Source organism: Terrapene carolina, unplaced genomic scaffold (genome assembly GCF_002925995.2).
Source record: "Terrapene carolina triunguis isolate 2854851 unplaced genomic scaffold, T_m_triunguis-2.0 Scaffold231, whole genome shotgun sequence".
Taxonomy (NCBI): domain Eukaryota; kingdom Metazoa; phylum Chordata; order Testudines; family Emydidae; genus Terrapene; species Terrapene triunguis.
The window spans coordinates 15,811,869-15,835,874 of record NW_020664582.1 but is presented as its reverse complement, the minus strand read 5'-3'; the positions used below and the strand labels follow the sequence as shown (position 1 = coordinate 15,835,874).

Sequence of the window (24,006 nt, the reverse complement as noted above, 5' to 3'; positions counted from 1 at the left end):
CCAATACTTCTGTTAGTCTTAAAGGTGCCACAGGACCCTCTGAACATTGTGATCTCTGAAGGCCACAAGAGTATCTTCTCCCATTTTTTACCTTATTTGCATCAATAATGCCAAAGTCAGTTACACTGGATGATGATAGTACAAGGACCCTCCTGAGACTGCTGTCACTTAATCTACATATTTTGACTGGTGGTGAGGCAGGAGGAGGAGAGGACTCCCTTTGCTTGTAATGTTGTTGTTCTTTCCTAGCCTTTTAATCAGCAATGCCATATCTGATGCTGTAGAAGCAACTTCCAGCTGAACTCAGCATTGTTGAGCTTAAAGTAAGAACGTGATATTTTCTTACTCTCACATTTTTTTCTTTGAGAAGCTTGAGCTTCCAAAAAACCTATTTACTTCAAATATGATGGAAGGATGCAATTGGTTATGCCCATATGTTGGCTGTGCACATCAAAGAGACAAAATGTGCCTTGTGTGGCTTGCCACTTAAGTGTTTCTGGCACGATGTTCGAGAGCAGGGAAGATAGAACAAAAAAGAAAATATGAAAGGTCCATAAATCTTGGCTAGAAAATCTCTTCCATTAGAATAACAATACTTTGCCCTTCAATAGTGTCTTTATCTAGAAATCTCAAATTGCTTCACAAACATTTAATTAATCCTCCCACAATGCCCAAGGGATATATTAAGTATTATCACCCTCCTTTATGGATGAGGAAATTGAAGGACTGAGAGGTGATGTGACTTGTCCAAGGTCACATGGTGAGTTATTGTCATGGCTAGGAATGAATAAACACAGGAATCCTAATGCCCAGCCTTTGCTACACTGCTGGATCATATTCTCCCTCTTTCAATTTATTTGCCATAATTTGGTGTTTGATAAAATTTGGCAAAATGTTTTATTTTCAACCAGCCAGTGGATAATCCCCTGAGACGGAGGGAATCCTTTGGCACAGGTGTGCGGTGCAAAGCAGCTGCACTGCACCCAAAAATCTAATGCAGGGGCTCGGGACCCCTCAGGGGGTCGCGAGCTGTCAGCCTCTACCCCAAACCCCGCTTTGCCTCCAGCATTTATAATGGTGTTAAATATATAAACAAGTGTTTTTAATTTATAAGGAGGGGGGGGGGTTGCACTCAGAGGCTTGCAATGTGAAAGGGGTGTCCAGTACAAAAGTTTTTTTTTTTTTTTAATGGAGATATCCCATCTCCTAGAACTGGAAGGGACCTTGAAAGGTCATTGAGTACAGCCCCCTGCCTTCACTAGCAGCACCAAGTACTGATTTTGCCCCAGATCCCTAAGTGGCCCTCTCAAGGATTGAACTCACAACCCTGGGTTTAGTAGGCCAATGCTCAAACCACTGAGCTATCCCTCCCCCTTTAGTAGTGTGAGAACTACTGATCTAATGCATCATTTCTATTCCTGTTCTATGTACAGGGTGAGGTGAGGATAGACTAGGAGTATCGAGTGTGACAGAATGTTACAATTCAAGTACTAGTCTTTGTGGATGACCATTTGTGTGAGTTAAGTGGTACTGCAAGCTCTCTAGTGAACGTTCATTCTTTGTGATAAAAGCAAAGGTACTGAACTTGATTCTGATCTCAGTTACACTGGGATAAATCCAGAGTAACGCCACTGAAATAAATGGTGTTATTCTGGACTTACTGCAGTGTAACTGAGTTCAAAATCTATTCCAAACAGGCATCCCCACCTCCTGTTTAGTCTGTTATTCTTGACATTGTAGGGGAGAAGCAATCCACCTAAGGTCCGTTGCCAGAAGCAGCAGAAATGAAATTTCTGTTGTACTAATCAAGGACACACACACACCTCCAACTGGTCACTTCACTGCTTGCACTGCATAGTCCTAGAAAGGCTCCATAAGAAGCTTTGTGATGTACAAATGTCAAAGTCAATTAATTCTGTGGCAGTCTGCTGTTACTGTTAGAACAGAGAATAACCAGCCGTACAAAAGAAAGCTGCTTTTCTCCATCTTGTCCATCAGAATTGATAAACGAGTCAGTCTATGTTCTGTGATGCCTTTTATACAGTAGTGTTTTAAATCTGCCTTTCCCATTTTTAGGTGAGGATTTTATATTAGATTTAGAACACAGATAAATAACTGAGGGGAAATGTTTGGAAATTCATCACTCCAGTGCTATCTGCAAGAAGCAGAGGTGTGTGGTAAGCAAGTATCATTATAGTATGTGGGCTGAGTTAAGCCTACTTCAGACTGTTTCTCTCAAACTTAATTGATGGAGGCTGCCCACATTCAAGCTTGCTTATTACCTTAGCAGAGTTATCCCAAGATTGTTGAAATGCAACTGTGGGTGCCATACAGACACCCACGCTGCCAAAGAATCAGGAAGGATGTACTTAAAAACCTCTAATTTGTCTAATAACACATTTAGTAGCTTTTGTGTAGGTTTGGCATTGTAATGGAAATGTATGCTTTGTTTAGATAAAGAGCTCCAGTTCAAGACTGCAGGCATCACATTTGTATTGTGCGAGGACATGTAGCTAGCTACTGGCAAGCCGGCTGGGAAAGGCTCTGACCAGCCACTTACCTCTATGCATTCTAATACACCTCACTTCTTATAACATGCCATTACAGGGTAAAATAATAAAACCAATTATTTATGTGTGAATGCTAATGACAGGGTGTTTATTTTCCCCTTACGTGGAGTCCCCATTGAAACAAGATTCCTACTATATTTTTGCCCTAGCTTTTTATGTCCTTGAGAATCTTAATTGTACCTGCCATCATCTTAGCAGGACTCTTCATTTGATGTCCATCAGTGCTACTCCTTAACTGTCCAGAGAGGGATTGTTTGAGAGTGATGGGAAGCACACTTCTTTCGCAAGAAGTGTGCTTTCTCCATAGCTCTCCCACATTGGTACTGCAAGGAGGAAGAGATTAGGGTTGGGAAACAAACTCATATTCCATGCATAGTATCATAGACTCTATTCGTTCCTCTGTAAAGTGAGCTCTGTCTGAGAGAGTTGTGTTTAGAAACACATGTACAGCATAAGCTTTCTTGCTTTTGCTGAGGTTTGTGTAGGTTCTGACTAGGCAAAATTATGTTCATACATTTCTGCTTCAAACTGTCTTCAGATAGAGATTCTAACATTGTTGCTGGCTCTGATTACATAATTGTTTGTAATTCTTTTAGCTCAGGAGTCGTCATATTCTTGTTTCTCTTGTAACATGAAAACTGCATAAAATATGACTGGTAACCTACAGTGCTTTTCGGATGTGTAGGAGTTAATAATAGAAATGACAAAAAAATGCCTCGTGATCTAAAGACAAACAAGGCTATCTGGAGAATCAACTTCTACATGCACTAGAAATAAAGGAAGTTACAGAGCTTTTCCTTCTTGCTGATTACTGTACATTTCCAAAAGGTATTGCTGTATGTAAATGGGATCTGAGTTCTTGTCTTGTGCTGGGAAGATCCAGCCCTAAGATAGTTAATGTTCTCATGTAGTCATGCTTCATTAGCGTACATATTGCTGAGGTTTGGAGTAGCTGTATGGGTAGAATGCTCAACTGCTAATTCAAGGAATGACTCTTACTGATGTTGTAACATCAGAATAGCTGTGGCTTTCTGAGTAACTTGGAGACAGAAGGTGCCTCATGACAATGTATCTTTTGGGAAAAGCTGGTATTTATTTCTAATCCTGTTTAAGTAACTTTATGTAAACATTAAATACTATTTATTAAAATAGATGGAAGATTTAGCTTTGTGAAAATCTCATATCTTCTTCTAAATCTACCGTTTGTAATGGTGTTCATTGTCAAATATGGTATCGGAAAGCATTGTGATAAAGTGGATTTTCAAAGAGACTGAGCAAAATGGGTTTGACTGAAGTCTTTTGTGGAATTCAGTCCACATTAACTAAGCTACCATTGGGTCAGTGTAGAACAGCATTGGTTTTCTTTGGTTGGCAGCAGTCCAAATGTAAGTACTTCGGAGTACTGCCTTATGCGTCTCAGATCTCAAGAGACATGTCTATCAAAATCCATATTTGGTGCATAGGATAGAAATGAGGTATGGCCATCTCATCCCTGAGTCCATCTAGTCCAATATCTTGTCTCCGACAGTGGTCAGTATCAGGTGCTTCAGATAAAGGTGTAAGAAACTCTGTAGTAGACAATGATGGGATAGTTTGCCATAGGAGAAGTTTCTCTCGCTCCCTTATCAGTTAGAAGTTAGCTTTCTAATTCTCTGTGGTTTTATTTAGGTAGTTTCAAGCAATGTGCAGTTATGATTTTGAAAATAATACATTTGCAAATCTGAATTTTATTTTAGTTGAAACTAGGAGATCATGCTCAAAATCAGAACCATGAGGAACGCCTCATGCTTGGATTTCTCAGGTCTGGGTGGGTGACGTTTCTGGATTGACATTGCCCATCTGTCTAATTACTAGTCAGATAATTCCCTCAGTCCTTTGACAGAACATACAGAATTTGTTTTATGATGAAAAGAAAAACATCTTCCTAAACAGAGGTTAAGGCTCTGTCCACACAGGACAAGGACATGGATTAAGAAATTGTACTTAAACATATGATGCCAGCTAAAACTGTTTCTAACATAGTTCAGCCAGTCATTTTGGATGAGACAAACTGTGGTAGAATCAGATTCAGTAGCTATATTTTAACCTAGCCTATGTAGCGAGGAATCTAGACTACAACTCATTTTTAAACAAGTGAGGCCTGGTCCCTGCTGGTTACTGACGATGTGTTAAAAACTGATTTAGCTAGCTGTGCAAATGTTACCCCTACTGTTTAACAGGAGGTCTCTGTTTGCAATGTTTCCAAACTCCCTGCCCTTTGAGAATTTGAATCAAGAGCAGAGACTGAGAAACTGGACAGGATGGGTTTGTAAATGCAAATAGAGTAAATGTAGTGGGATTCATAAGCTCTGCATGTGTGCTCAAAGCCCCAGTTTTGAAGAGTAAATTAAAGGTGCAAAATGAGGCATAAAGGCTTTTAAGAAGGGCCCTTGGAAGTGAAATTTAAGCCTACTAAAATCCACAGAAGGGTCCTCAGGCTGCAGAAGTGCAATGCTACCTATCAAAAAAGAATCTGCTGCACTCTCACAAATATTGGACAACCTTCAAATGTAGGTGTTACAAATGTAAGTGTTGTTCTGCATTATGCTGATTGCCAGTTACCTTGTGAAATCAGTTTGAAAATATCCTCCCTGTGTTTTTCTTTTTCAGTAATTGCCCTTCATTTTTGGCTGCTGCTTTAGCCAGAGCAACATCAGATGAAGTCCTTCAGAGTGATCTTTCAGTGCACTACTTACCAAAGCATGTGGATAGTACAGAAGGCATCATACGTAAGTGCCTAAATGCATTATACATACTTTATTTTGATACAATCTTTTATGCAAACTGTGTCCCAGCAAACTTTGCAGAGTAAAGCAGTACAATTTCAGAGATAATTCATAGATTTTTAAGGCCAGAAGGCAGAGACGACCCATACCTGCCACTAGTTGTGGGGCAGAGTGAGGGCAGTGGCTTCAGCAGAAGTTACTGAGCATGCTCAATACAAGCCAAGCAGCAATTCTGGGGGGAGAGAGGGCATATGTCCTCGGTCAGAAGGGACCATTGTGATCCCCTGCATAATACAGGACATAGGACTTTCCTGACTTAATTCCTACTTAAAGTCAATAGCTGTGTTCACTAGAGCATATCTCATCTCACCAGAGAAACAACCAGTCTTGATCCACCACAGTCCCTTTCTAAGTTGTTCCAATGGTTAATTACCCTCACTGTTAAAAATGTTAACCTTATTTCCAGTCTGAATTTGTCTTGCTTCCAGCCACTGGATCATCTTAGACCTTTGTCTGCTAGATTGAGGAACTCTGTTATAAAATGTCTGTTCCCCATGTAGGTACAGTATTTATAGGCTCTGATCAAGCTTCCCCTTAATCTTCTTTTTGATAAGGAAATAAATTTAACTCCTTGAGTCCTTTGCTATAAGGCACATTTTCCAATCCTTTAATCAGTCTTGTGCAGGGGTTCTCAAACTGGGGGCAGGACCCCTCAGGGGGTCGTGAGGTTATTACATATGGGGGGGGGGGTCACAAGCTGTCAGCCTCCACCCGAAACTCTGCTTTGCCTCCAGCATTTATAATGGTGTTAAATATATAAATAAGTGTTTTTAATTTATAAGGGGGGAGGTCGCACTCAGAGGCTTGCTATGTGAAAGGGGTCACCAGTACAATAGTTTGAGAACCACTGGTCTTGTGGCTCTTCTCTGAATCCGATTTTTCAACATCCTTCTTGAAGTATGGACACCACAACTAGATACAATATTCCAGGAGCAGTCATACCAGTGCCGAATGCAGAGGTAATATAACCTCTCTGCTCCTACTCAATATTTCCATAGCGGTGGGAGAAAAAATTTAGGGGCATAAAAGGAGAAAATATATGTTTTTAAATGAGATTGTAAGAGATGGAGTCCCGGAGACAGAGGAAAGTTGTCCTTGACACAAGGAGTTGTAGAAGAGAAGGTTCTCGCACCACCAGAGGTGAGATGATGGGAAGGGACAAAGGAGACTAATTCTATACAAACAGACATATTGAGGGCAGTAGAGGGGAAGAGGTATATATTTAGCATCAGGATGTTCCTTTTTCTGTTTTCATGTTACCATAATCACAGTTCTAAAAGCAAAATGTGAGCAAAGGGTATTTAAAAAGTGAATTGCAAAGCTTTCTTTAAGATTGCAAATGAGTATCAGGATCTAATTACAGACTTTACCATTACAAATACATTTTTAAACAACCTATCTGAAAAATCTACTGCCATCAGAAACAGCTCCTCTCTGTATGCTTCTAGATGGGGGAAAAAGCTGAACTCAGGTGTTTGGCTGCTTTTCAAATACCTTGTTTTATAATACGGCTGAACTGTTAAGTCTTCACATATGCAAACAGACCCTACACATACTTAGACACATAATAGACACTGTATTATCTATATTGTGATATCCCAGATAATTTCACAGGCTGCTCAGACATTGGAGTGGCTACCACTGTATTTGCTTGAGGTGAAATTAATTTGGATGCAGATATCTCACACAACATCTGTGTCACTACTTAAGTTCTGCAGTGAGAGGCTCTTGTCAGAAGAAGGAATTAGACTGAGTGGCCAAAAAGGGTCTTCATACCAACCCCAAGTAGCCCAGGGTTGGATTCAGTGGCCCTGAATTTCTTGCCTGTGCCCATATTGGCAGGGTGAAATCCATCTGCCTTAAGCCAGCTTTGTGTGGGAAGGAATGAATTTCACTCTGAATGATTTCAGCTGGTAATTATTTTTACAAAAGCTTTGCAGTTTCTTGGGTTTCAGTGACTGTCATATAAAAAATGCTTGATGTAAAAACAAGAGGAATTTTCCTTTTCTCTGTTTGTACTTATTGTAAAGCAAGACTTTCCCATCAGTCTGCTCAAGGCCACAAGTTCTAACTCACTCAGGATTCTGCTGACTACATTCCCTTGGAGAGCCCGCTGGGATGCTGATTAAGATGGATAACATTCCACAGAATGAGTTGACAGGAGTCCTTCATTCGGTTTGGAACACATATACTCAGCAACCCTTATTATCCCTCCCTCCCTCCCTCCCTCCCTCTTACTTTTGATAAAAAGATATAAATAGCGCTATGGGAAAATAAAAGCTCTAGAATTCTGGCCCTCTGAAGAGGAAGTTTCTGGTCTGATTCTTAGAGGCCTTCACGAACCTGAGGAAAATGTGCAATTTGCTCTGGGTTTGCTGTTTGTAGGTGTTGCTGCATCTCACCCTAAGCAGGTGAATGGAATAGATTTGTCATTGTTCTGGCTGAGCAGCCCTCATTATTTCCAAATTGAAATCTCTTAGACTCTCATAAATATTTGACAGTCTCCAAGGAAATTTTGACATTTTTCAAACTAAGCCTTCACACAGAATATCTAAGGAAGCTGATGTTTTAAATGAAAACATCTGTAGGTGTCTTTTAAAATGTATTTAAACCTGTAATACAAAGAAGCAATCATACATTGTTATCTGTACCTTGGTGTAGCAGTTAGCCAAATGAAACTGGGGACTCCATGCAGGACCATATCGTAATGATGTGGTCATATGTAGAAAAGTGAGGTTTAAATACACTTTAAATAATGCAAATTAAAGAATAAGAAATGCGAAGAAAGAGAAATAAAAGCTGATGTCCTGGACCACAGCAAAGTGATGAGTTGGATTTATGGGTAATGTAAGATTAAGCAATTACATCTCACATAATACACTAAAAATCATGGTTTTGCAAACATATGACTAAGTCAAGGAATGAGGGGTTGGTGTCTTGAATAAAAACATTAGTTGGAGCAATTCACAGAATTGACGGAGGTTTCATTGCAAAGGGTCAGATATTAATTTGTGACTAATATTCTCAGTGAGACTTACTTAGGAAACCTGGGATAGTTAGAAGAATGTAGTGATTGACTGCTTTCCTGTGCCTGGTCCTGACTAGTGTTCATGTGGGGAGGCCATTACACTTTGGGAGAAACAGAGGAAGCTATGGAAGATCTATGACACAGTTGTTTGAGAATGGATTCCTGTTGTAATCTAAAGCTCTGACCTGAGTTTATACCAGACTGATGACTTTAAAGCTGCTCAGATTAGTACAGGACTAAAGAACAAGATGGATTGTACCCTGGTGCTTCTGGTGTCCACCTTTGCATTGGTCTATACTGGAAAGGTTTTTGTTTTAGAGGTCCACCAAGCTTACTGCTCTATATAATGCAAAAAGTAGGAGGACTTAATATTTGCCCAAATTTGTCTCCTAATCTCAGTTTCTCCTCAAGAGAGACATTTGGTTTGGCTGGGTGAAGGCGGATGATGGAATCTGTGGAGTCCTCTACTATTCAGGTTTGGTAAAAGGAGTCAGAGGTGTGCATGTGGAAGGCAACCTTTTGAACAGAGGTTTGATGCAGGGAGGATCCTTACCTTAAAACAAAAAAGGTATCAATGAACCCACTGATATATGAAAGTAAGAGTGTGGAATTAGCATATTCAGAGTGACTCTCCAAGCTTTTGAGACCGTGAGTCTGCAAACCAAAAGGGATTATGAGTTCTAGGTGGAATTGGTCATGAACAATTTACTAATCTTTAGTATGTGTTTAGTTTAATTTTTTTTTTAAACAAACCGGGCTTCAGAGATTTCTTTTTTGAGAGGACAACTCAGGAATACATAACATTTGGAAACCTTTAGTGGAGGCAGAACTCCTCATTGTGGCAGACGTGGCTGATAAAGATCAAAAGGGGCTCGGAAGACAAGACTGACAGTAGAATAAGGGCATGTATAGCCAGTAGATTTCACAAAACAGATCTCAAAGACCCAGTGCACCATTTTCCCAAGAATTCTTAAATTGGATTACAACAATAGAGGCTTTTACCCAATCAGATAAACTGTCAAATAAAATTTGTAGATTGAGACATCTAATGGATTGATCACCCGGCTACAAACAAGAAACTCCTGAATTCTAATCCCAGCTCTGTGGTCATTAAGGCCCAAATTTTCAAACGTGGTCTTCAATTTTGGGTACCTCTTGTTTTGAGTATCCAGCTAGAGACATTTAGAGCCTGATTATTAGTGGTGTTGAGCAACTACCTCTAGTGCTGATGTTAATTTAGAGCCTATAAGGATCTGGCTCCAGGTGTCCAGAGATGGGCACCCAAATCCTGAGGCACTCAAGATCAGAGGTTACCTCTTAAAATTTGGGCCTAACCTCTCTGTATCAGTTTCTTCATCTGTAACAGGAGATTATACTTCTCTCACATCGGTGTTTTGAGGATTAGGTAATGGTGGTTCAGCACTTTGAAAATGTTCAATATTATATAAGTACTGTTTGCAGTGTTGTAGCCACGTTGGTCACAGGATATTAGAGATACAAGGTGGGTGAGGTGATATATTTTATTGGACCAACTTCTGTTGGTGAAAGAGACAAGCTTTTGAGCTTACAAAGAGCTCTTCTTCAGATCAGAAGAGCTCTGTGTAAAGTTAATCTCTCTCACCAACAGATGTAGGTGCAATAAAAGATATTAACTCATCTCCCTTATCTCTCTAATATAAGTGATGGGTATTACTAAAACTGTTGAACAAAGATAGAGACCTAGCTTAAACCGGTTATTAATAGAAGGACCTTTGAGACCTGTGGATGAAAAGTGCTGTGGAAATGTAAATATCACTTCAGAAATTGTACTTTTCTTTCCATACATATTGATGAAGCACTGCCATTCATTATTTGGCTGTCACTAGAAATGATTTGTATGAAATCAATGGGAATCTCTCCTCCATCTGCTGCAGTGAGTCAGGCCTGATATTGACAGTGAGAGAGACTGGAGAGTTTAGAAATTGACACAAACTTGCTTTTCCAACCCCCCAGTCTCCTTTGCAAAGATAACCAATCAACCAACGTTAGGGACAAAAATGTCTGACCTGGGTTTCCTCCTAGCAGTGGTGCAATTAAGCTGTACTTCCGACACTGAAGATTCTTGGAGCAGCATTGAGCCAGCAGCAGGAGGGAGATGAAATTCCCCATGATTCAGCCACGATGACAGCTGACTCAGCTCCAGCTCAGCACCGCGACATTAACGATTGAGTAATTTACAGCTGTGAGGGGGTGGATCAGCTGCTATGGGCCTCTCTCCTTTTTTTAATCTCAAGCAGCAATTATTGATGCTGCTACCACTGTGTACACTCCTCACAGGGGGAGGGTATTTAATATCTCAGCACAGCGAATGTTTTTTCTCCATTCGTCCTTCAGAAGGATTTCTGAATTGTAATGAATAGGTGACATTAAAATCAACAGGTTCTCTCTCTTTAACATGCCCATGGGAAAGAGTGGGCGACGAACTCTGGTATGAAGAGTTGACTGAAGATATGATTTGGACAGTTCAGGCAGTATTTGTGTTCTTGTTTCACATGTTGCCCAGCAGTGACATTGCTGACAGCACTGATAAGACCTGCATATTCCAGGTATCTGTTGCAGAAGACCAGCTGAGTATCTCACTGTGCTATTACTCTGATGACCTAATGGTATCAGTACTTGCCCACCTGCTTCCAAGAACTGATGAACTAAGAAGTTCTCCTTCCTCAGCCTTGCTATGGCTTATTTAGCTGAACATGGTAGAACCAACTCTCGTGGTCTAGTGGCTGGAGACTGGGAGGCATCCAGGGTCTTTCCTGATTCTTTGTCTTCTGTTCCGGCTCCAAGTAACTAAACTTGGGGAAACTGAGGCTCAGTTTACCATATATGAAATTAGAATAAATTACTTACCCATCATGGCACAGGGACAAATAGGCAGAGCTAGATCCCTGGAGTCTTGCTTGCTAACCACCAGACACCACATTTTTCCTAACTCTATCAGTGACTGTTAACTAGGCCATCATTAGTAGGTGCTGCTTATTGATACTGACGCTGTTTCTGTGAAATCAGATGTGGAATGGTTCCCTTTGGATATGGTACTTCTGCAGGGCGATTGGAACCACTAGACACAAAGACTTTTGCTGAAATTGGACCCTGGAGATTCAGACTGGTGAAATTGAATTATGAAAAGAGCCTTAGATGTGTTCAGTTCTCCCGTGTTTACTTGCTGCTTTTTCTTCCAGTAAAAGAAGCTAACTAGACTTTCATAACTGCAGAATAGTTAGCGTGCCTGACTCTGCACATATTAAGAATGATTATTTTACAAGGTGACAGCTCACCCACCCCTTAATTGAAGGCTGCTCTGGACTTTTCACCTGCTCACACAGATTTCTTTTGGGCTCAACCTACTTCGGGATCTGAAAACAAAATAACATTAAATTATGAACATGTCTCAGTTAATATACCATTTGAATGAAAACCCATGAACACGTGCTTAAAAGAAATGTTATAAACCCTGCTACGCCTTATTAATCGCTGCATTGCTCCAGTTCTATAGGGGTGTGACTCCACTGACCAAAAACTGGAGCAAAAATGTGGTGAATCGTGCCCCTTGAGTTGCTTTTTAATGTTGCACCATGAAGTGTTTAAATCCAGACATTGTAGGAGCCATGGTTGCATCCTCTTGTCTGGAACTGCAAATGGGTCTTATCAGGGGAAGCATAAAATCTTCTCATTCATTGCTTCTTGCTGATGAGTCCAGTAAAGGTACAGGAGTAGGTAGGATACTATCAATCAGTTGTTACCTGGCGAATGCTAATTATACTGTAGGTAGCTTCCTTTTTTCCCTTTACAACCAGAATCCAGGGTTTCCAAATTGGAGATGAATCTCACTTGCCCGGCCAGCATGATTTTATTTCATCTTTATAATGCACTTGAGTGATAAATTCTCATTTACTAGCATTCTTAGAAAACCTTGTATTTCTTTTGGCCTCCTCAGAGATTGAGACAGTGAAGCTAGCCCGCTCAGTTTTCAGCAAACTCCACGAGATCTGCAGCAGCTGGGTGAAAGACTTTCCACTGCAAAGGAGGCCCTACCGCTATTATGAGACATCCATCCATGCCATCAAAAACATGCGCAGGAAGATGGAAGACAAGCATGTCTGCATTCCTGACTTCAACATGCTCTTCAACCTTGAGGTAAAGGGGGCTGGTGTGGGTCAGTTAACCTACTGAATATGGGTTTCGGGAAATTAGTAAGCATTTTACTGTGAAAACGAAAGACGTATATATGACGGGCCTTAGATAGTTGGGCTCCAAGAGAGAGACACCTCATCTAACTTAGTTCAGTGAGCGTGGTGCAAATATTTATGGGTCTCACAGAACGCCCATGCCCTACATAGGATATGGGTCGCCTTCTTATAATCTAGAAACTTGCATTCTGCTGGCAATAGAAGAGCAGAGAGAACAATATAGGATGCATTCACCATGGTGGAGATTGAGAGCAGCATGGGTTCTGCAATGCTCCTAGGATTTAGTGGCCTGAGACTCAACAGTAACAGAGTTCCCCCAGTGGCAGCCAGTGCATTGTGTTACTAAGGAGTAAGCTAAGGCAGGATCCTCTACTTGACTGAAGATTGCCCAGATAGCAGTGAATCACAGAGAAAGAGGTGATGGTGCAACGCATAGCTTGTTACTGCTGTCTAGTTGCCTGCTGAGCCAGGCCTGTGCTGCTGGACTACCATGTTTCTTGGGAGAAACATCAAGAAGTCAAAGGCAGGAGAAGGAGAGGAGGTAAAAAACAGTCCTCCTGGGAGAGTAGGTTCACAAAAAAAGCCACCAAGACCAACTTTTTGGTAGATCCTGGCCCAGGTTTACTTTCATCCATCTCTTCATATCACTTATCAGCAAAACCCTCATGCAAGCTTTTCTTCAGATGTAAAATCTGAGACATTGTGAAATCGCAAGTATGTGAAGTAGCAAGAATTACACAACCTGGATGAGTATGATGGAAAAATTGATTTGTATTATGCGTTGTCAGTTTAATAACCATTTTCTTGCACCCTATCTTAGTTCTTGCCTTTAAGATGTATTCTGTTAATGCAAACTGAGGTAGGTTTGTTTCCTTTGCCTGTCAATTATCACCTTTCTTCAGTCAAATTTGTGTTGGAGCCTATCATTTAAAAATTACAAGGTATAAATATTGTTGTCATTTAGATGGCTGTCAAGGTTGAGTGGGCACTGATAGTGGGTTGGTGAGTTGTGTGTATGAAATGGGTGCAGAAGTTGATGTCTCTTGCTACTGGAGCATTGTTTCCTCTGTGAGCAGTTTGGGCAAGACAAGAAACCTGAGTTGAAGATGAAGGATTCTGCCTATCTTGATCTGAGAATGTGATCACACTTCATTACCTGATGAGATAGTACATATTAATGTATTAATTACAGACACTTGAACTGATGTGGATTGAATAAAAACCTTAGAGCTATGTGGCTTCATAGTTTAATGCCCTAGCATTTTACCTCTAAGAAACTGAATTCAATTCTGGATTTATGCATTTTGCTTGCAATACATGGTGGTCTCATTCTGCTGTTCAGCTCACAAAGCCTTGCCACACTTTGGTGTGAATGACAGTTTTTATTCAGGAAAAGTTTAGGGATTGAATAACTGAAGGTATAACAAAACAGATGTGAGGTGCATTAGCAGAGCTATGCAGGTGATGCATGCATAATACCTGCCTATGCTAAGCAAGTGCAATTTGTCAACTATATAATCTGACTGTGTATGCATATTCCCACATTACGATAAACAAAGAATTTATATAGCTGAGTTCTCAAGTAGAGATTCTGCCTCTCTAACGGCATTATACCACTAATGTGAAAGCACAAGGGGGACACCAGTAATCTCAAGTTAAATGGTTTTAATGACAGTTCAGTTAACCAATTGCACTGCTTATCTTAATCAGTTTTTGATTCAAGGTTGTCTCTTGGCAGGACCAAGAGGAGCAAGCATATTTTGCAGTATTTGATGGTCATGGAGGGGTGGATGCTGCCATCTATGCCTCTATCCATCTCCATGTGAATTTGGTACACCAGGAGATGTTTCAACATGACCCAGCGGAGGCACTGTGTAGAGCATTCCGGGTGACAGATGAACGCTTTGTTCAGAAAGCAGCCAGAGAGGTGAGTTAGTATCATCATTTTGGAGAGACAGGGAAAGTTTTTGACTGAAGATTTTTTTTTATTACTTCTATTTAAAAATGAAAAAAATACGTGAATTTCAAGCTGGGGAGAGATGGAGAGCAAACATCCTACACATCTGAGTTCAGCATCTCTCTCAACAACCAGTGCATCCCTGTTCGGGATGGGACTTGACTATCACCTTTCCCTTTCATTCCTGTACAACCACATCCCTTGCTTCCTCAGACCTGGTAGGCAGCTTTTTCTGCAGCCAATGCTTGACAGAGAGCCTCATTGACTCTTGTTCACTAGAGCTCATGCATGACACCTCTGTCCTTGAACCCAAGTCTTCAGGGTGATAAAATCACCAGATGGCCAGGGATTGCCATGAATCATTTCAGTGTGCCCTCACGAGGATTAGGAAATGACAGAAATGGATTTGGAAAGGAGTAACGTGCAGTTGTCCTGCCTTTCTCGAAGTTGGAGTTAAAGTAGGGAGCAAAAGGCCCCGGGCTGTGCAAGAGATGCACATTATCCTACACCCAGCGCTGTCTCCCAGGAGCCAAATTGGAATCTTTTTCTTCATGTTGCTTTATTCATGGATGTTACTGACTTAGCATCATGGGAAAGGAAACAACTAAGGATTATAAAAATGGCTATTGGATTGAACCTTACTTATTAGTCACCTTTTGGTTCTCTTGCACCTAGAACTGCAGCCAGCATACCAATGGCACTGTGTAAGTTCACAGAGTCACTGACTAAAGCCAGCTGATTCTGAACAAACTGGAAGCACTAGATTTTAGCATCCACCAGAAGTTTTGGTAGAATGAGTATGTAGGTAGGGCCTGATGCTGCAGTCCGGGTGCATGCAAACAATACTCACTGACTTTGGGAGTCACGTGCATGTACAGACTGCAGGGGCAGGCCCAGGAATTTTTGGAATTTTTAAGCTTGAAGTAAGTAAGGTCAAAATCCTCAATTCCATGTTAAATTTCACAAGGCCTCTTAGATTCCATGGTACATTGTATTTGCCAACTGATTACTAATGAACCTGAAATCTTCACAAACATGGCCAGTAGGTACTGGGTTGAATCTATGCTGTCAATGACACCTTTCTCCTTCTCTTGAAAATACTTTCCCTTACTACCTGTCCCTAGTACTTCAGTTCTGGCTCTAGGGGGAAGGCTTTTGCTTAAATAGCACTAGCTCACCTCACACACAGCCTTGAGTATTAACAGATTTTTAAATAGGACATTGGTATGGGAATGGGATACAGATTCTTCCACTTATGGGACACTGGTTCAAATCCAGCTCACGGTGGCAGTGGCCAGATACTCAATGACTGTGTTTAGTTGGGGAAAGGTCTGAGTCTATTGGCTAGTGGGTTTGTCTACATCACAGAAACCTCCATTACAGTTGGTACTAAGTTCCCCTTTGTTGGCATTCTCACTACAGAGGTCAATGAGTGAATGGGTCAAAGAGGTTTAACTATCACTCCAGGTCAGGAGTCAGCTGCTGTTCACAGCATAGTTGACCACTGAATAAGCAGAGCACTTCATCCTCCAGGACTGTCAATTCGGCACCTTTCACAACCACTAAAATACATTTATGAAGGGGGAGGAGTGGTTCCATTCTTGTGTTCTTATACTTACTGTGTTTGGTCTTGGATTACTTTTTTTAAAATTCTTTCATAGTGTCACAAAGACATCACATTCCTTAGCACTGTTCATGTAAGGTGGATCTCGAGATACTCTGAGTGAGTCACTCTCTGAGGTAGTTAAGTTAAACCAATTCATTTTACAGATGGGAAACTGGGTGCCCGAGAGGGTTACACAGTGAATCAGTGGCAAAGCACAGGATTTGAACATTAGACTTTCACCAGACATATCGGACAAAATTGTGCCTTCAATTACTCGCATTCAGCCATGCTGGCTTTGGGGGAGAGAATGGAATGGTAGTAAATGCAGGACAAATGCAGCCCCATTTCTCCGGCATTAGAACAACCCTGCTTATTTGACTGTCAGCATGTTCTGCTTTGAGGGAAGCCGTGAAAACTGTTCCAAGGCATTTCACCTTCATTTGCCCATTTAAAACTAGTAGATGATATTTTTTTCCAGAGCCTACGGTGTGGCACCACTGGTGTGGTAACATTCATTCGAGGAAATATGCTGCATGTAGCTTGGCTTGGTGACTCCCAGGTGATGCTTGTGAGACAGGGCCAAGCTGTGGAACTAATGAAGCCTCATAAACCGGATAGAGAGGTAAGACTGGCCTGTTTTAACTGAAGATGGATAGCTTTTCACTTTTCATATTTATTTTCTGACTTCAAACAAAGATTTATGATTGCTGTCCGCATATAAAAGAACTTCTGAACTATTGATCAACTGCCTTTTCTATCTCCTTTGGAACAGCTGAGCAAGCACCTGTCCAGTTACTCCAATTGCTTTGGATAAGATTACTGACTTGTCAAAATCTTTTGTTCTGATCTGGTAAGGGGGCAGGATAAAACCTCAGCAGAAATTGAAGCACTAATCTTTACAGTATGGGCTCAGGACTGCTGTGCATGTGAAAACACCAATACATTGATGAAAGCACCCAGAGTCTGTTTTTTGGCAACAGAGACCTGATCAACTCTTATGTTGCCTTGCGGTTTAGGATGAGAAGAAGCGTATTGAGGCCCTTGGAGGCTGCGTGGTCTGGTTTGGGGCCTGGAGAGTGAATGGGAGTTTGTCCGTCTCCAGATCTATTGGTAGGAAATGTACTTTAATTCTTGCATCCATTTCTCTTCCCTGTTTTAATTTCTATTGATCACACTGTGTAATACAACAGATAAATAGAACCAGGAACAACTATCTCAATTTTTCTGGAAAACAGATGCTGGTCTAGCCTGTTATTCCAAGAGACTCCTCTAATTTAGGGAAAAGAATAATTGGTTCCTGGTCTGAGAATTAATAAAAGGGTTCCCAGGATGCCACCTCTCACTCAGCATGCCACTCAAAAACCTGAGATTTGAAATATCTTTGCTTTCCATTTTCCACAGGGGATGCTGAGCACAAGCCATATATTTGTGGAGATGCAGACTCCGCCTCCACCGTACTGGATGGGTCTGAAGACTACCTCATTTTAGCCTGCGATGGCTTCTATGACACAGTAAATCCTGATGAGGCAGTGAAGGTGGTGGCTGACCACCTGAAGGAGAATAATGGAGATAGCAGCATGGTGGCACACAAATTAGTGGCATCAGCACGGGATGCTGGCTCCAGTGACAACATCACTGTCATTGTGGTATTTCTCAGGGACATGAATACAGCAGTAAATGTTAGTGAGGACTCAGACTGGACAGAGAACTCTTTTCAAGGAGGACAAGAAGATAGTGGGGAAGATAAAGAAAACCATGGAGATTGCAAACGGCCATGGCCTCAACACCAGTGCTCAGCGCCTGCAGATCTAGGGTATGATGGGCGAGTGGATTCCTTCACTGATAGAACTAGCTTGAGCATAGGGTCCAAAATTAACCTGTTTGAAGACCAACGCTATTTAGACCTGATGAAAACAGAAGCAAGCCAACCTCAGAATGCCAAACATTTGTTACCAGTTCAAGTGTTTAGTCCTGGCCTACCAAAGGGAGTCAATATGGTTAACGGCTCAACAGTAAAGAATGAATCTCCAAAAAGCACCGCATCTTCAGTGTCTGGACTGACAGATCCAAGGGGATATTCTGCTTCTCTTAGTTTGAGTTCCACAGGGCAGCACATTTACAGAATGGAGGGTTTATCTCCACACTTTTCTGGATTGGAAAAGGAACAATTCAGATCCTTGGGGAAAAGAGTCTCTGCTTTCTCTCATTTCCACTTCTATAATGCAAAGAGGCGACGTGGAGCCAGGCTCAAACCAAAGTTTCACACACATCTCTTTGCTCACAAACCTTCCCATATGGAAGGATTAGGTCCATCCTTACCTGTCCAAAGTGGCAGTAAAATTAGGATGTTGGTAAGAAGTTCTCTGTGGTGGAGGATGAGTAGTCACAAAGTTTATGGTGAGAATATGCTCTTGAATCGAAGACAGAGTAATTGTACACCAGATCCATACCTTTATCAGAGCTGCAAAATATAACCATCCTCCTTGTATCCCCCCTTTAGACAACTAGTTTAGGCAATCCCAGAATAAAAATGGCATCAAAAAATCAAAAGGTGAGCATTTCAGAACTGTGTTATGGTTCCCTGTAAAACTCAGCTCAGATGTAAATAGACCAAGGAATTAAAAAAAAAATAGTTTGTCACAATAAAACTGCTGGTGGTGCCACTCTATATAAGTACACCCCCACAAACACATGCACGTAAGTATCTATATTCTCATTCACTAGACAAGCTGGTTAGTTGGCTCAGGTGAATAGACACAGTTAGAAACCATTGAAAAAAAATGCAGCTGAAAATAAAGTTGAACCTGCCTGAGATATGTCTATGGAGCAATATTTTTAGAAAGTTATCCTGTTTTAGAATGCCGAATTTTGTAAAGGGTGGGGGGAGAGTTTCCATAGAAGTCCAGGTGATGTTTTTTTCTTATTTTCCTTTGTTTTAGACTAATATTAAGAGAAATCTATAGAAAACCATCCACTTTGCAGGTAAAAGACTAAAAGCCATACAGGGTATTAACAGGTAATTTAGGAATGGAGAGACTCATGCTGTAAAATCTACTCTGTTCTCAGACTCAGATTAAGGTACATACAATTAATTTAGCTATTATTTCCTGTAACATATAATGTGGAATATGAAAAAAAGTGTTTTTGTATTTTTTAAAAAAATATTCCCCATGGCTAGAGATATAGTATGTGGGGATTTCATAACTTTTTGGTGCTTTTAGTGGCATTTTTATTTGTCAGTTTAGGAGGCTGTTGTCAACTGGCTTGAATCTAACAGGACTGTGGTTAATTGCTAGGAGAACGCCATCACACCTTCATCTCAGGTGTTGAAAGAAACTGAATCTGAGATGCTGTCCAGGTACAATATGCTGTCACTAAACTGATCAAACTGTAGAACTACTTGTTAAGAAGAATAAACAATTTGATCAGGATTTTGTTTTAGGTTAGTTTCTAGACTGCAAGGGCATAATTTAAAATAAAGTGGAAGTTTTTAGGGATGATAAAATGCTGGAGTGAGTGTGACACTACTACTGAATTCTTGGTATTCCCGATAGATTCAGAAAATGGATGTGAGACTGCTATATTAACCCGAAGTGAATGGAAATGCTGTGGATGTAGATGAATGAGGGTGGTTGCTTTGCTTAGCTGAGATCATAAAACGCACTGACAATCCAGAGCTCTGCTCCAACAAATTTAGATTTGCAGAGAAAGATGAAAAATGTGGGTTGCCCATTTGCTTATCCCGTTATTTTTAAAAAAACCCAACTAACCTATCCTTGAGATGTTTTACTCTTAAAGGAATAGTTAATTAGAACACAAAAGTAATTTAAAACTGTTCCAGTTGAATGTATCAGACAACATATTAGGCCTCCTGCCACGATTATTTGCCACAATAACTAAGTATGGGAATACTCATTTGGCACTGGTATGAATATAAAATGTAATTCTCCAACGGCATTTAATTTTAGCAATGATTTAATATACCACTCAATCTTAGCAGTAACACTTTAAAAATCAGCCTTACAGTTAGCTAGAATTTGTTAAAATATTTAAGTAGTCAGGAGAGTCTAAATTATTTGAAACCATAAGACTTGAACTTTGACTCAACGAGCAAGCTGAGATCAGTAGTCTTTCAAAAGTCATTTGATGAAATAGTAAAAAGCTGTAAGCAAACAGGAGTTTAAGTGTGGTTTTAGATTCCTGTAATTATTTTGTAGTTTTTTTAAGAGTCATTGGCTCTTACATTTGTCATCTTACAAAGCCTTAGATGTTGTTAACATTCTCTTCAGATGTATTGTATGTTTCTAATCAAATTTACTAAGGAAATTGAGAAACCACTGAATACTAAAGTATGCAATTTTGGGCATCTTGCTGTTGCCTTTTCATTGTTTAAACTTCTCACACTAATATAGAAGATGCATTGAAAGTCTTTTCTGTTTGATAGTTGTACTTTTACTGGAAGGTGATGTAAGTGCAATTCCTTGTCTAAGTAAATATGTCAAGATAAAGTTATGGATGATAGAACTTCCCAATGTGCAAGACTGGTTGAAAAATACTGGAGTGAGTGTATGCTCTCTTGTCAAGAGTGTAGTTCATTTATGAATCCACACCTAAAGATCATTCTGCTTCTCAGACCATTTAGGAGGGAAATTGCCATCATAGTTCTTGTGTGGTCCAGTGCAAAATACTGTATAAATAGCAAGTGTTCATTTCTTCACTATATTCATTTAGAGTAGAAAGGAACCATTTGTAAGGTAAGTCTTTTAAACTTCTATAATACATATAAAAGTAGTGTTATTGGTCTGATATATGCTGCTCTTGATTCTACACACTAGACAAAAGAGCAGTGCTTTGTGAAATGCAATGTTTTCTCTTAATGCCACTGGTGATAGGAAGTAGTTCTCTTCAGTTCAAAATCCTGTGCCCTTATTTGCTGCTTGCTAACGTAAGCAATAAGTTCCCCTCTAACTAATGGTATTTAAATGTTCTGTATCTTGTATTTTGATCGTCTATCTGGTGATAATGTAAAAAAAAAAAAAGTTAGACAAATATAAAAGTATCTATATAAATGTATTTATTAACTGTTAATTCTAAGATTCAGTCTGTGACTTGTGTTTTGTAACTTTATTGTGTATCTTAGTAGTGGTGAAATTTGTATAACCTTTCCAATAAAGAGCTGAAGTATCCCTTTTTCAAGTTAACACAATCTGCATCAGTTTCAGTTTACCTATTAAACATGTTTTGCAGGAATAAAAGGTAGGTAGTGAAAATAAAATATTGTGTTGGTTTTGAGAAATGGACTTCAGGCTTTTTGTCTGAAGCTGTTCAGAACTCACTGGTATGCTATTCACTGTGAGTTTTAAAGGGATTAATTTAGTCCCCCCTCTAATAGTTTCCAGTGTACACTTTTTAAATGTGCAACTCTTGAAGAATGTCTGCTGTTACAGAGAGCAGTATAGCACCAGACCAGGGAGCTGTTAACCCATTTCAATTTGCACTAAAGGTGAGTGGAAACATGTAAATAACTTTTCTTTACCTAAAAGTGCCATCAATTGTCCTTGCAAGTTAAAGTAATTCACTATTTAGTTTAGTCTGCAGTGTAACATTTAAGGACAATGTCAAAGCAGATTTTAACTTATACCACATTTACAGTGGTACACTGTCAAACTCTGCTCCATTTTTGGAACACAGTCAGTGAAAAATGCATTGTGTTATGGACAGATAAACATGAGGTACAAGAAATTCAGTGTTTACAGATATGACTGCTGTAGTTCAAGTCCACTATGCTATCCTACCTACCACTGGGTAATTCTTACTCTAGCAGTGTCCTGCTGTAGCACTGAGAAAGATTGATCTAAATTAGTGGCTGTTTTAGCACAGTGTAGTCACTCATTCAACACTAGTCACATAGACAAAGCCATTAAAGGGGATACTACAGCTTTGTCCATGCCTACAATTTAGGGCAATCTTTCTTTGGATCATAACTCTGCAACAGCAAATAAAACGTTCTACCCTTATAGCATGCAATAAATAATAGTGAAACATAAATGCAACCTCTAACGTAAATGTTCATGTCCTTTTCCAGTCATTGTTAATCAGGCTTAAAGCACTGTAGCTGCCAGCATTAAAACATCAGAGAGAAACCCCCCACTTCAAAGACTTAGTTCAAGTATTTACAAGTTGACTGCATTGGTTTTCTTTTACTTACATCTTTCTTTGCTGCATTTCTTTACCTTTAAATTAGAAGAAACGGAAACAGGACTAGGGAAAGTTGGCAGAGATTGATCCTGTTTTCTTAAAGTAGTAACTTGTTTTTAGAACTCCAGGTATGGTGCCAGCTCCTACATTGGGTGCTTCTGTTGAGAGATACTTGTTCTCTTGTTCATGAAAGTTCTAATATGTTCTTTATGAAGTAATTAAATTAATCATTTTTATGCTACAGTGTTCGGATCTTTCCATTTGCAACCTTGTTCTACAGCTCATGAGGTCAGTTGTAATCCATGTAACAGTCATCCATATTTTATTTAAGTGTTTACGGATAAGGACTATGTTGAAATTTTATCAATATCTTAATAAAACAATTTAAAACGTTTTTCAATGGTCTACTTATTTAAAGGCAAATTCAGAATAGCAAACTCACATTCCTTGTGCTAAACTGCTTCTGTACAGTAGTCTAATGGGATTTTACTGTTTAGAATTCAAATTGATGCTCTCTAGCTAGGGTTAAACTGCTTTTACCTACTACTAAAAATGCATCTGACTGTCATAAGCAGACTAGGAAGCAGGAGCATCTGACCATTGTGCTGCAATTTAAACAAATCTAGAATTAGGAGTAGGTTGTAGCTCCCTAAACTGTAGCTTAATTGGTATCTTGTTACCTCTCTCTAGAGGAGCCACGTATTGAATGTTCTCTTATCTATTTTATAACAAAGAAAGGGATGTGCAGGATTTGAACGACACTTAGTTGTAACAGTTGACTTTGTGCCATTTTCAGCAATAGCCCATTAGCGGAAGAGCAACAGTTGCATACTTCAAACCTACATTTTTAGATCCCCTGTATTTTTTTAAACATTGCTGTTAGCGTTAAATTTTCCACACTGCTTCAAGGACTAAATAGCTTAGAATTTTGGCTGGGCTCTGTAAGGCCCTGCAGACCTGGCGCTAGCTGCCTGAGCATTATTCACAAGCTGTCTTGACACTTCAACTAAAACACACCAGTCCCTCACACTCAATTGTATTGAACAGTATATAAGCAAAAGCTTCTAGATGAGAGTTTCACTATGAAACTGGAGCTAATGTATTTCAGAATACAATACACATAGGAAACTATAAAAATCACAAGTGGAGAGGGAGTCATACACAGCAGCTCAAATGGGTTAGTTTTTTTGCTGTTTAAAATAAAGATTTTTCCAGGAAATAGGTGTAGATACCTAGCTTTCATTTTGAATCCAAGAACAGGCTCTTGCCCCAGGACCCCTTCTAGTTGAAAGTGTAGCACCTAGGTCAATCTTTCAAATAATGAGCTGCTCCCATAGCTCTAGTGGTGGCTGCTGGTCCTCATTTCTAAATGATCAAGCAGGACCCAAGGTTCTGGACTTGGAGATGTTCACAAAGGACTCGGCTCCTTGATACTTAGAAGCATGAGAATACAGACCAATGGTTTGGATCCATAAACGCAGCAGTACAATTGCTAGTGAACTTGGAGAAAGCTGTTATTCGCAAGACATGTAGGGAACAAAGTGTATGGGCTTCTGGGGCCCTGTAACACTCGAATAACCAAAGACCTACATGAGA

General features: G+C 40.0%; 1 protein-coding gene across 1 annotated transcript in view; it reads left to right on the top strand.

Annotated features, from left to right (window-relative positions):
• PPM1E (protein phosphatase, Mg2+/Mn2+ dependent 1E) overlaps nt 1-22,739 on the top strand; it is a 106,623-nt gene extending 83,884 nt beyond the window's left edge. Inside the window, exons 2-7 of the mRNA XM_026656538.2 lie at nt 5,220-5,338; nt 12,397-12,596; nt 14,388-14,576; nt 16,691-16,834; nt 17,229-17,322; nt 17,614-22,739. Of these exons, the coding sequence (XP_026512323.2) occupies nt 5,220-5,338; nt 12,397-12,596; nt 14,388-14,576; nt 16,691-16,834; nt 17,229-17,322; nt 17,614-18,686 (1,819 nt within the window). The 3' untranslated portion in view covers nt 18,687-22,739. The remainder of the gene's footprint in view (nt 1-5,219; nt 5,339-12,396; nt 12,597-14,387; nt 14,577-16,690; nt 16,835-17,228; nt 17,323-17,613) is intronic.
• Nucleotides 22,740-24,006: the final 1,267 nt, after the last annotated feature.